Below are 14,167 nucleotides of genomic sequence, written 5' to 3' on the forward strand. Positions count from 1 at the left end.
TTAAAGCTTTGCGATGCCTATACAAAGCAAAAGACTTCAGAGACTGATAACTTGCTCCCTAGCTCTTGGCCTGTTCATCAGTTTTGGAATTAACAAGATGGAAATTTGCAGCATATGAATGACTCAATTAAAGCATTCTCCAGGCAACACCTGCCTGTCCCTAGCATGCTATTTATAGGGTTGGTCCTGTTTCTCCTTTCTGCCTCCTTAGCGCACAGACGTCAGAGGCATAATCGGAATGGCTGCACATGGGTGGGACAGGTAGTTCTGCTGGTGATGCTAGAGGAGCCGTTTGTGATCTTGTCCCCTAAAGAGCGAACACAGCCAAGAAGAAGTACATTCAGAGGGGCAGTTTTTCAGAGGGCACCAAGACCCCTCCCCAAACTATCCTCCTTCTCATTGGCCATGCAGAGTAACACCTCCTTAGCTGTTGAGAAGGAGGCTTAGCACCTCCTCCCCCTGCTGCTCTGTCATATGGAATTATCTTCCTTTATTATTATGTGTCTCTAATGAAGCTGTCCCTTTGTTCTAGGATTTCATCACATGCTTTAAAGCTCAAACATTTTGCACAGAACCTGCTGCAGAGCATCATATCCTCTGGGATTCCTTTACCTACTTCCAAGCAGCCAGGAAAGGGATTGGCTTCCTTTGGTATGAGGTTTTCTAACTAGCCAGAAAACTAGATAGTAAACACCTTGAAGTCAGGATCTACCTTGAATGTGGAAGTGCCCTTCTCTTTGGCTATGACATATCCCATATCAAGTATTTCTCCTTCCACAGAACAAGCAATTGAGGGAGTAACCCCATGTCCAGTAATGCTGAGAGTCAGGGTGTTTTTTACAGTGTAGATATCCAGGGTTTCAAAGAACTGCAAAGAAAGATGCCCACAATGGTCAGCACATATAGCAAGCCACAATAGACACCTGTTTTGGAGTTTCTGGGAACAGTATAGACTAAGGGCCAAATGCTGGTAGCTCCTCACCGGTCACTTCATGGGTCTTTTGTAGAAACAGGCATGAAAAGGCTGCATCCAGGGCATGAGGATTATCAACTCCTTTGTGGGCACGACATTGACATCAGAGTTCTGCTTGCACAGGTCTTCAGGGCGGATGCTGGCTCACACTGGGGCTAAATCAGCACTTTTACACGTGCTCTGATGCGTTCTGCAGTGTCTTGTGCATTCAGTGTCCTGTGTTTCAAAATGGTGGTGGGGGTGCTTTAACTAAAGCTCTTCAAACAAGCCTTAGCTAAAGCGCCCCTGCCACCATTTTGAAATGTGGGACACCGAATACACAAGATGCTGTGGGCATTTTAATTAGAGTGGTTTCCAAGAACTGCTCTAATTAAAACACGTCCCCTGCTCCAGCCCCGAGCATGTGTATAGGCACCTGGAGCACGTGTATAGGTTTCCTTGTCTAAGAAATCTACAGACACCTATGCTTGACCCTCCAAGGCAGTGCAGTCTACTATGACCTATGTATGGAATTAATCTTCTTATCTGATTGTACATTACTAGAACAATTAAGCTGCTGCCGCTGTTCTGATAAGGCTTAGGTTCATACAGAGCTACAGATATTCTGTGCAAGGATGCTAAAGACCCCACCTCTGAGTACACTGGCTAGTTCCTTTCTCCACTGTAGATATTACTCTATTTCAGAAATGGTGTTATCATGGCTTACCAAAACTTCTGGGATCCTTTGTGAAAGGGAGTATATAAATGCATATGAAAGAAAAATGTGACAACTTTAAATGGGAAAGTTGCTCAGAATCTTTCCATTATGACATACTATTAAAGGTTTCTGCCTGCTTATTGTGTGTGTATGTGTAAGATCAAATTTCATTTTCACTCACCAATTTGTTCTCATCTGGACAAAAAGAAATTACAAGAAGCTGGTTTTTCCCTGGCTGAAGACACTCAACTGGATTGACCAATAGGAAAGGACCATGGGGATTCAGGATGGAGAAGCCTATCTGAAATACTATAGTTCAGGGAAACATAAGTATATAGGTGACAGATGAAAGAGAAGGCACAAGAACAGATCCAGATACAGCTCAGACAAATGATGCCTAAGCTAACTCATCATCTGAGGTTTTTTTATAGGATTAGTGAGCTAATCAGAGCATAGAAAATCTACCCAGGAAATTCAAACACCTGAAAGCCTTTTTTTCTTCTTCCAGTTAGAGACACTTCCAATAAATTCCATGAGATATTATTCCAAGTTATTGCCTAAAATATGACATGAATAAGTTAAACTAGCATATAAGAGAGAGTGTTCTCATTCTCCATCTTGATTAAGTGAGACAGTGCTAAAAGCACAGACATATTCCCACAAGATTTCTAGAAATTCAGTGAAGTCATGAGGCAGAACTTCACTTTTCCTCACTGTACTTCATATATCTTGTACTGGTGCTGGAACGGGTTGCACTGAACTAGTAATTTTTGCTCCTGAAAGGGCTTGCAGAAAGAGAATTAAGTGCCTTTTGATTTTGGGGTTTAAGTAGCTGTCAGCAAAAAGTGCATATAGCTTTTGTAGAAGCATATGAGTTGGGAAGGGAGCTTCCAAAGGGTCACCTAGTTAGGCCCTGAAAAACTGATTTTACCATCTACCAGGTTGTGAAAGATCAGCATCATTTGAACCATTCTGATTCCAGTAAAGGTCCTTTTAGAATCCCTCACGCTCTGGTGTTGAACAGTTCATAGATACAGGACCACATTCATGGACATGCACATTCAGTGCATTTATTTATGCACTGGGACCAGTGGATACTCCAGTCAAGGATACTGCTAGCTGCTCATCCAAGATGTTTTGTATTGTAATTTGTTTAGTTATTCTGTGCCCTGAAATGAATAAGAACACCTCTTTACACATGTCAGAACAACAAAAAGCAGCAAGCAGGAACACTAAACAGACCCTTCCTGGTGTTGATTCCAATGCTGACAACTGCTTCTGTCCTAATATTCATCACAGTCCAATTGCAAAGAATGTTCAAGCAAGTAAAACACCATTGTCCATTTCCAGGATGGGCTAGTGAAGAGTTTCTGAGTTAGCTATAAGCAAGATGGAAAGTAACATACCTGCCATTTCTAGTCTTCCCAAGCCCAGAAATGGAAAGACCAGGCACCTCTCAGATTGCTGTTATGGACTCTTAATAGGTCTAAGACTTTTCACGTATTTTATGGCATTTTGCCTGAATGAGATTTCCTAAATATGATACATGTAAATGATGTCATAGCAGTGATGGTCCAAGGATATCGAAAAGCAAGATTTGTGAGATGAGATAATATATTTTACTGGACCAATTAGGAGAGAGAGGAGACAAGCTTTTGGGCTTTAGATGCCCTTTATCAGGTCACAGTCTAAGCTAAGTATGAGCTCAAACATTTGCTTTAGTTTAAATTTATTACCATATTTACTCAAATCCAAGACAAAGTGTTTTTTTCCCCTCAATCAGCATGAGGGGGAGGAGGAAACCTTATCTTGGATCCAAGTACTGGCCGGGGTCAGGCAGCAACTCCACTCTGGTTTTGGCCCTGGATTTAGAGCTGCACCACCACCTGCCCTGGGCTATGCCTCCTAGTTTGATGGGGGAGAAGGCACATGGCAGGGGAGCCCACAGGTTGTGGGTGAGAGTGGCAGAACCTGCAACCTTCCCTCCCACCCATACCTGTGCCTTCCTCCCCTGCCTCTTGCTCCTTCCTTTAGCTTGCCCTGCCATCCCCTGCTCCCCTCCCCCCAGCTGCCCCCTCTATCTTCCCCTTTGACTCTGGTCCTTCCAGCCCCAACCTGGCTGGGCTGGATTGGAGCCAGGCAGGGGCTGGAGAAGAAAAGCTGCAGCAGAATGCAAGGGGGGAAGGGTGTGATATGGGATTGTGGGAGTGCAGGCATGGGGGGCATGGAGGTGGGAAAGGCAGGGGCTGGGGGAGGCAGGAAGTTGGGGGGCAGGTGGAGAGAAAGGGCAAAGACAGCAGAAGGCATGGCAGGGCAGGCAGCAGGCAGCCATGTGGCAGGATGACAAGGAAGCAAGAAATGGCAGTCTGGCCCCTTACTGCAGGCATGGCTTTCCCCACCAGACAAACTTAAGATAACCTTCCATTAGATTCAGTACATGAAAATTATAACGAATTTATAATTTTCTATATATAGAATCTAATTATTGCAGGGGTGGTCTTAATTCAAAGTTGTCTTGGATTCAGGTAAATATGGTATATTAAATTAATTCGACCATTTGATAGGGAAGTGAGGAGTTATCACTCATAGAGCAAAGGCAAGGTAGCAGAGGAAAGGGTGAGAGGTAAGTTATAATGAGCCATAATTCAATAACTTACAATTCATGGCTTCTGGTGTTCAGTAAACTTATGAATTTATTTTCCCAGATTTGCTTTCTGAAGGTGTTATGTGTATTTCCTTTGAGGACAAGGACTGTGAAGGCAGACACCGAGAAATGGCCTCCCACTGGAAATAGGGTATATATCTATTCTTTCTCATTTTTTCTTTGGTAGTTAATGGGAAGTTTCTTGGAAGTTCTTTGGAAGTTTCACCACATAGTTTTTGCACAGGATAAGGTATATCACATGTTGTGGTAGGCATGTGTAGGACCCATGATTTCTGAGGGTTTTATGATGGTATGTGTTGATGGTGGTGGCTGCAGAGATGTGTTAGTAGGTCTTACATTTGATTTGGCAAGGTTTGGTTCCAGGTTTGCTCTGACAAATCTGGTGGAGTCAGGGTGGTGGTGGTGAGGGTTATGATATCCCTGCCATATTTACTTAAATCCAAGATGAAGGCTTTTCCCCCCCATTTAACATAGGGATAAAAATCCCTCATTTTGGATTTGAATATGGGAAGCTGCTGTGGCTCTGGCTCCAGGCCTGACTTGGGGTCATGGTCAGAGCTATGACTGCTGCCTGTCCCTCTCCACCTCTGCCCTCCCACCTCTCACCTCACACTGCAGCCTCTGCCCCTCAGTCTGGAGCCCACCAGAGCTGCTGCCACTCCTGCAGCTTCTTTTGCGCCAGGCTGGGACTGAAGCAAACATGTGCTCTGTGCCCTGGACTGGAGGGTGGTCAGAGCCCCAGCAAGTGTAAGCAGTGGAGGGGAGAGAGGGGGAGCAGAGACAGTAGAGGGGCAGGGGAGGCAGAGGCTGCAGAGGCAGAAGAGCAGAGGGGCCAGGCACTGAAGTGGGGAAGGTGCTGGTGGGGTAGGCATGGGGGTGGGCAAGTTGTAGGGGGGCCAGCATGGGAGTAAGAGGGGCAAGCAGCAGATGGAGCAAGTGGAGTGGGGGCAGGCAGCAAAGGGCAATCTGCTTCAGTCCCACACCATCAGCCCATACTGCCTGGTTCCTACTACCTCCCCCACTGCCTGCCCCCCCGCCACTGCTTTCCCTGCTGCAGCAGGAAAAGGAGCTTGATTTAACCCAATAATTAGATTCTATACACTGAAAATTACAAAAAATCTATAGGTCTTCCATGTATAGAATCTAATTACTGGGGAGGCGGTATCTTACATTCAGAACTGTCTTGGATTTGGGTAAATATGGCAATTTAAACTAAAGCAGCTGTTCTAACTTGCATTGAATTTGGCCTGGGACTGCTTCTTTCCCAGACCTGAAAAGGGGGCTGAAGCCCAATAATTTGTCTCCTCTTTTTTTCCATCTATACAAGTTAGTCCAATAAAAGATACTACCTCACCTCACCAGTCATACTTGTAAATCAATATTATGCAGCCAGTGTGGCTGTGGTGAAGGCTCCATAAATTACATGGCTAGTATACCGGCTAGTACTTTCAGTAACTGCATTGAGTTCTCAGAACACTAGCTAGGTAAAATATTATACCCAGCAGGGGAAAATGCATCTTCACAACACATTTACTGGTGGATGTTACTAGCAGTTACTTAAGACAATAAAAACTAAAAGGGGAACTGAGTTCTGTTCAACTGCATCAATCCATAACACACAGAACTATATTTTATTAACAATTCTCCCTCTTTAAACCTTCACTCAGTTCCTCTAGCTGGAATACAGTCAAAGTGAACACAGCATTTTCAAATTAGGTTGATCACAATTAGGGCCCCTAATTCCATGTCATGGGCATCAGGTGGTCTGTTCAACAGGGCTGCGTGAAATTTTGCTAGGTGTTTCATTTTGAAGCTGTTTCGATGCGTTTCAAGCTCAAAACAGCGAAATCAAAATGAATTGAAAGGCTTTGAAACAGCTTTGAAATTAAAATGAGGGCACTCAAAATGTTTCAAAAGTTTTGAAAATGTTTTAATATCAAAGCCAGGCTTGCTTGCAGCTAAACAAAAATTAAAGTGAGGGAGGGAGAAGAGGGGGAAGGACTGCTCTAATATTGACATCTAGCTCCTTGAAACTGCAGCAGCAGCCTGCTGAAACCCAGCGCACAGATCCAGGGGCCCACGCCCCCCCAGGAAGAGCTGGGGGAATGATCAGAGAGCTGGGAGAAAGCAATCAGAGAGCTGGGGAATTGAACCAGGAACTGGGGGGATATTCAGGTCCCTGAACATTGAGTTCCTGGTTGGATTCCCCAGCTCCCCAATCTTTCCCCCAGCTCTCTGATCGCTTCCCCCAACTCTTTGGGGGGGGGGCCATGGGCCCCTGGATGATGCGGGATGACAGCAGGCTACCACTGCCAGCTGGTGATCGCAGTGGCTCTGGGCTATTTCCCCAGCCGGCAGCAGCAGCCTGCTGAAACCCCACATGCAGATCCGGGGACCTCCACCCTCCGGGAGGGCTGCAGGACTGGGCCGGACTCTTTCCTGGGGGTGCGGGCCCCTGGATCTGCACACAGGATGGCAGCAGGCTGCCACTGCTGGCTGGGACCGGCAGTGGGTGCCGCCCGCGCTGAGTGCCGGGAAGACTGGTGCTGCTGCTAGCCCCAGCTGGCAGCAGTAGCGTGCTACCATCCTGTGCACAGATCCTGGGGCCTGCACCCCTTGGGAGGGCTGTGGGGCTGTGCCAGCCTCCTCCTGGGTGGCGCGATCCCCTGGATCTGCATGCGGGATGACAACAGACTGCCGCTGCTGGCCTGGACCAGCGGCAGCATCAGTCTTCCTGGTGCTCGGTGCAGACTGCGCTAAACGCTGGTCCCAGCCAGCAGCAGCAGCCTGTTGTCATCCTGCATGCAGATCTGGGGGTCCGCACTCCCCAGGAGGAGTCTGGCACAGTTCTGCAGCCATCCCGGGGGGGCACAGGTCCCCAGATATGCATGTGGGATGACAGCAGGCTGCCGCTGCCAGCAAGTGATAAGAGTTTTGCTTTGAACTGTTTGAGGTGTAGTTTCCCAGAAACTCCTGCACCTACATCCTTGGAACTTGGCAGGCTCCATGCACTTAGAAGAGGCTACTATCCCTGCAATTCTCATCTGAATCAGTCAGGAAATGACAAAGCTATAGGCATTTTCATGATTCCTCATTATAGCCTATGGGCGAAACGTTGAAAAGTGTCGAAACAGCATTGAAACAGGGAAACGGTTTCGATGAAATTAAACAGAACAGTGCTTCGAAACAGCGAAACAAAACACTGTCCCTTTGAAACAGCAAAACTGAAGTCAAAACGAAACATTGCTGTTTCTCACAGCCCTACTGTTCAATGCCTGATGTGTTAATCTGGGATCCTAATTACCATTTGGGTGCCTACACATGGCCTCTATTTGTAAATTGCATCTACAGTGAATAAGAAAGTCAGAATAAAACTATGTTTAAAATAAATAAAAAACTCAAAATGTAACTTAAACTTCATACCTACTGCAACCTCCCCAAAGTTGATGATGTTTTTTCCATTATCTGACGTGATCACAACAGATGGTGCTACCGCAGGACAGTGCAATTCTAGGTACAAGGTGTTATAAGGACTGGGGAGATGGAAAAAATGTTTGCTCTTAGATCATACAGAGAATAAAATCTGGTGTTATAAATCTGCTCTTATTCTATGTACGTGGGGGTGGAGCAGTACATCAGTTTAATATAATTCTTGGCAGCTGCTAATTTTCTTGCATCTGCATAAGCAGAAGAGGTGGACTGGATATAACTTATAAACTTTACACAATAAATATTCTCTAAGCTGGTTTGACATTAGCAGGCTAGATTCTTATCTCAGTTATACTGGTTTAACTTCCAAGAACTTCCACTGATTTATGGGACAATTAAGATCAGAATCTGGCTTTCCCCAAAACAGAATAATCGCTATTTCAACAATTCTTTCAACATTCAGTCCCCTACTTTCCTCTGATCTTTCTGATCTGCTACAAATTACTTTTCCCTAGTTCCATGCTGCTCATGTATATAGTACCTGTAGTTTAAAGTTTCAGAGCCTCTCTTTTCATCAATATCTCCACTTGCAACAAAGCAAGGTATGATGTATTTCTCAAACTTCCCTCTGAAATTTCTGATCAGGGAAGACTGGGCTGCCATATATTCTTCACAGCTAGAGAGTCCAAGAAAATTATTTTAATAAGAGACAACAAAATTTATATAGTAACAGGAAACTTTAGTCTTAATAGTACCAAACATAATACCTGCACTGGAGACCTGACCTACTGGGCTATTTGCACTTATTCTTCATTTATCATTATGTGGTTTCCTTCTCTATTGCGTTAGAGAGAACAAAATTCTGATTTAAGATACTTAATGTCACATTAGAAAAGACAGGAAACTTCTTAGTATATTTTTCCCATGATACATTTTCCAGTGACTCTTTTAAAATTACAGTAATGCTCCTAAATCATATTTCTATGATATGGTATGCCTGGCAATGTCTCAAAGTTTTCAGATATGCAATTAATTTGTAATGAACTGTACTACTACAACTGTGCTAATACAAATAAGACCTAAAATAAGGTACTGCTGAGCCATCTACAACATGTGTAGCCCTTGTGTTTGTCTTCTGCCCTGGAGGGAATTTTATTTCTGTGAAGGTTTCTGCCCTACTCACCACGGCACTGGCGCCTATGTGGCTGGTCTGTGGACAAGCTGGCCAGCACCACATGGCCTGAAGGAGCTCCACCAGTTGGCCTGGGCCCTGGGAGCCTTGGGATTGAAGGAAACCCGAAGACAGAAACCAGGGGAGAGCACTTGGATTTTTAGCTGTATTGCAATTTTCAGAGCATACGGGACAGCAGTAAGACCTCCTGCAGTCATCATCTTCACTGAGCCTCAGTGCAGGAGGAAAAGGCCCTGTCACCGCATCTGAGTGTCACCCAGGCTGATCATAAACATGTGAGTGGAAAGGGGCAGGGTTGGGGGAGGAGGAGCCCCACAGAAGACATGCCAATAGAGTTACCCTGGGCCCTGCAGGAACCATTGATCACCACCTCCAGAGGTAAATCCCAGTGTAAACAGCAAGTCATGCCAGGTGAATAGACCCAGGTGTGACGTGGCTCAAGGGGCAGGGCACACCCATTGGCTGGTATGGTGGTCATGAGCATGTCACAATTTCATATTACTACGATTATTTCATACTTATTTGAAAGAACTGCATAGTTTGCCTTTAGCTTCTGTTATTAAAACTTTAAAATCAGACTCTTCCTTGAAAAATAGGCCAACCGCCCTTGTAAATTAGTATCACTGTTGGTTCAGCTGACTTATAGTACAACAGTGTTTGGTGCTGTGTAGTATGTTATTTCAAGTCCTCTTATATTTGATCCATAAGGACAGATTCTGTGTCTCACAGGAGATATTCTAGCCACAGAGACTAGAAGCAATGCTAATTTTGGAAATAACCTTTACAACACAGAAATGACCATTTCACTCCTTGAATTAGATTCCTTGCTTGGCCATAGGGTATAGTAGATTAATGAAACCATTTTGCTGCATTGCATTTGTTTGCTGCACAGTAAAAGCGGCTGTTACTGACTTACTGAGGTTTTATATCTTCTGGTTTCGGGAGCTCAATGCCAGATGTGGTCAGATGTTTACTGTCTCTGTCCTTGGAAAGGTGTATGCTAGACAGTCGTTTGATACCAATCATACTTGCTTTCCTTCCTTCCCTTTTCCCAGCCAAAGAGTCATCTTTTTTCTTATTCTGTAAATATATAAGTACAGCCCTTTACGCACCACACCAATTATATATTAAGGAAGAGATTTTGAAATTATGGGATTTTTTGTATTTCAACAATGCCTACAGGTCCCAATCAATAATTATACAGTGTTATACAGTCACATAAATAAAAGATAGTCCCTTGCTTATGATCTAGGTATATAAACATGAATTGACACATGGATGCACCAGAACAGGGTAAGAACAGTGATTAAGGTGATAAATAATGGGCACAGTTTACCAGCAGCAAGCAGTTACATGTAGGATAATAGAACTAAAGAAAAACAGGACATTTTAAACTCAGCGCACCTTCATTCTATCTCAAAGCACACATCCCCTATGAGAGTAAATGGATGCAACTCTGCTAAGTGTAATTGCTTTTCATCCATTCATATCAGCTGGGCCCTTGTGTAAATTTATTGGAATCACTGAATAATATTATCATTCATATTCCATATATCGCATTATCTAGAAACTAAAGCTTTCAAAAGTGCTCAAGTTACTTCAAATGACATTTTCAAAAGCTCGTAAGTTGCTCCAGTATTTTTTTGGAAATGTTGCCTTATGACTTATTTAGTTATGGCCTGATAGCATTAACTATTACAGCACAGTTGAATTTTGTCTGTATTGATACTCCGTGCCATATGCCTAGGCTTCATTTATTGTACTTTTAATTGCAAATACATTTCATTTTAACACACATCCTACAGTAAAATGAGTATCATTTCCATGTTAGGGTTGGCTGACTAACGTGTTGGTTTTTACATTTCTTACATTTACTTGCATTTCTGATTCACGCATCCTCTTCTCTGAAAATGTCCTTGTTGCAGTTGCTCTACTCAGCATCTGAACTGCCTCCTTTCTGATTTGCTGATCTGACAGTACTGGTCTGAAGGATACTTGAATCAAGCATTTCTGGGATTGGAAGAGCACATACATGGGAGTCATTAGAGTGCAAGTTAACAGCACCTAGGGACAGAGCAGAAACAAAAAGTACCAAGGGGCTTTTCCCACTGAGCTCAACAGGAGCTGTGAGAGTTTGTTCCTTAATAACTTAGACCCTTTAGAACCAAGTAAAGAGAATCTAAGGGAAAAGGCCACAGCGCTACAAAGCTTTTAAAATACCCCAAGTCTTCTATACTTAAATGCTCTTCAGCTAAACACATAATTATAATAATATTGGTTAAAAGCCATCCCTGGGGACCTGTCGAATGAAGTAATGTGTGTTTGTAGATTCAAGGCCTAGATTCCCATTAAAAGAATATTCCTTCTAGCTCAGTCACAAGAATGTGTTAGCTCCATACTAGTAAATAGCATGGCTAGGTACAGACATTCAAAAAGTCTGAGGTGGAAACCATCCAAGTTACACAATTTTCTGTAAGCAGTATAGTTTAGGTCAGTAGTGAACACATTCACCCTTAGGTGGGGGAGGTGAATCTTAGATTGGGTTCCACCATTTTTAAAGGGTGTGTTGAACTTCTGTTCTAAGTATAGACCAGTTTTGTGTGCCAAACTTCGGTTATATTATGAGTATAGACCAGTTTCTGATCACTTATACCAGTAAATGTAATGTCCATACCTGGCTTTTGTGCTTCTGTTACAAATTTAAAAAACTGCAAGGACAGAGATGATTAAAGGGTTTTATTTTATTCAAATACTTGACATGCTAAGAGTAAATTTACCTTCCCTGGCAACACGGTCCCAACAGATGGCATGACTGTCACAGGAGAACTTTCTGGCACATGAAATTCAAAGGAAGTGGGTCCAACAGGGGCAGTTTGCCCTTTGCCAATTCTTGGGACAGCATGAGTAAAGCGGTTAAGGCTGACATGTGAATTTATCACATACAGTGTTGCTGTAGATACATCATTTAAAGCTGTTGCAGCAAACTGAACTAAGGAATGAGACAACTCGAGAGGTGGGTGGACTCCAACTGCTTTGCATGACAGCTTGAATTGTCTAAAAATAAACACACCATAAATTGTCTCAGCATAAACATAGCTTTTTAAACAGCCCAGAAACCTAGGAAACTGATCCTGCTGTCCTAGGCAAGAAGGAATCTCAGTGGCTGCAATGGGAATTTTGCCCAAGGATGGTAGATCCAGGCAAATACGGTTTCTGTTTATAAAAATGTACAATTTCCTGGAGAGGACCTAGATGAATGGTCTCTTTGAGCTTTTGCATATATGTCCAGTGAGGTCACATCTGACAGTGACATCAATTGCATGGATATGGACTATCTTTAGAAGAAATCTATATGCTGCCAAAGTAAAGCTTCAATAATTCCACAAAGAAAATATTTCTGGTGAAGAAAATAAGAAGCAACCATACAGTTCAGGAAATATGACCACATTGGATTCTGGGTGGGACAGGAGAGAAACCAAAATGCAAAGGCAAATAGCCTCTCCCATGCATGTTGGGACTTAATCAGAATATAACCTTGCATCACACTAACATTTCTATACTAGCTACTATTCTATTAACATACCTGTTAATTTCTGTCTTGCAGATTAGCTCAAAGCTGTAGTCTTTTGCTTTGTTGGCTTTAAAGATTATGTCCAAGTTCAGACTTTCAAGGGGCAGGAGAGTCCCAAATCCATCATCAGGCTGAATTTCAACAAACTTCCAAAGGGCAAAAAAGTAAAATCCAGTTTTATTAAAATGTATTGAAACTTGAGGTGCACTGGTACATTGATCGCATATCGGATCAGCACCGATATAAGGAAAATGTACTATATTGGCAATCGGCTTGTTTTGGCTGATGTGGCCAATAATGCGGCTGATAAATGCCCCGTGAATGCAGGCAGCCGCAGTGCAGCATGCAGGCAGCGGGGAACACAGTGTGGCAGTGTGGAGAGCTGCCGGGTCCGGTTGGTAAGTCTGCTGTAGTGGAAAGGGTCGGGGGAGGGAAGGGGTGTGGTGGGGGGAGATCAAGGCCCCTGCGGTGAGGGAGGGAGTGGGGCTGGGACAGGTGCTACCCAGCCAGGTTGGGGCAGGGCACGGGATGCTGCTGCGGTTCGTCCGGGGGGCGCGGGGTGGGAGTGGCAGCTCCTGCCACTGCACACACCCTGAGAAGGCATGTGCCCCCAAATCTGTGTGCAAGGTGGGGCAGGCTGATGCTGCAGGCTGGGCCTAGGTGGCCACTGGGCTCTTGCTGGTGGGAGGGGCTGGGCCAGGCTGAGCTCGGGGCAGGCTGCAATGCTGTTGAGAAGTGAATTTTGGGGTGGCTGCAGCCCTCCCCGCCCCCAACCCCATCCCAGCACTGCATGCCCTGAGCACAGCTACCCTGCCAGGAAAAGCCCAGTGCAGCCCTGGCCCCAGCTCACACCAGCAGCCCACCCTCGCCCCATGTGCAGATCCTGGGGCACACACCCTCCATGCCCTCCTAGGGGTGTGTGCAGCAGCAGGAGCTGCACCCCCCCAGATGAGCTTCTTGTGGCTCCATCCTATGCCCCAATCCCGCTGTGCAGCACCTGCACCTGCCCCTGCTCCAGCCCCACTCCCTCCCTCACCGTGGGGGCCTCAATCGGTCCTCCCCATGCCCCTTCCCTCCCCCCACCCCTTCCACCACAACAGACTTGCCAGCCAGATGCTGCTCTTCAAGCTGCCTAGCTGCATATTGGCAACTGGATCAGTATCAGCCCATATGCCTTGGCTATCGGTATCGGCATAAAAAATCTCTATCAGTGCACACCTAACTGAAACATCCTAAAATCAGAAAAACAAGACCTCTTCCTCAGCCAGCAGTATTCATGAATGGAAAAAAATTCCTTCCTACATATGACCAGCAAAAATCCTAAAGTGCTGTATTGCCACAAACCTTCCACAATACAAAAAGTGCTCTCTCTATCCCAACCTGGGGACCACGGACACATGACTCCATGTCTCACACCCTGATCATTAAGCCAGAGCTCCGGCCCTTTCATAAACTCATCTGGTTTAATTTCAAAGCAATTCAGGTTGTTTGCCCACATTACTTTATTTGGAAGACCATTTCAAAATGTTATTCCTCTGTGAGCTAGAAATCTTTTTATTTTTAATCTAAATTTACCCATGAGTTTATAACAATTTGATCTTGTGGTAGTGTTGTTCATTAGCTTAAAAAGCAATTCTCTT

At 44.6% G+C, this 14,167-nt stretch overlaps 1 protein-coding gene across 7 annotated transcripts in view; it reads right to left on the reverse strand.

The window, feature by feature from the left end:
- Positions 1-14,167, reverse strand: part of CFAP74 (cilia and flagella associated protein 74) — a 119,001-nt gene that overhangs the window by 6,640 nt on the left and 98,194 nt on the right. For 5 of the 7 annotated variants that reach the window (XM_025211676.1, XM_025211666.1, XM_025211690.1 and 2 more), the window contains 9 exons: positions 12,540-12,673; positions 11,734-12,010; positions 10,826-10,966; positions 9,873-10,036; positions 8,306-8,440; positions 7,759-7,868; positions 2,769-2,839; positions 1,852-1,971; positions 713-868 (listed from right to left, as the gene is read on the reverse strand). In XM_025211676.1, the coding sequence (XP_025067461.1) occupies positions 713-868; positions 1,852-1,971; positions 2,769-2,839; positions 7,759-7,868; positions 8,306-8,440; positions 9,873-10,036; positions 10,826-10,966; positions 11,734-12,010; positions 12,540-12,673 (1,308 nt within the window). The remainder of the gene's footprint in view (positions 1-712; positions 869-1,851; positions 1,972-2,768; positions 2,840-7,758; positions 7,869-8,305; positions 8,441-9,872; positions 10,037-10,825; positions 10,967-11,733; positions 12,011-12,539; positions 12,674-14,167) is intronic. The other 2 variants (XM_006016243.1, XM_025211682.1) reach the window with 2 other exon arrangements.

This window comes from Alligator sinensis, unplaced genomic scaffold (genome assembly GCF_000455745.1).
Source record: "Alligator sinensis unplaced genomic scaffold, ASM45574v1 scaffold366_1, whole genome shotgun sequence".
Taxonomy (NCBI): domain Eukaryota; kingdom Metazoa; phylum Chordata; order Crocodylia; family Alligatoridae; genus Alligator; species Alligator sinensis.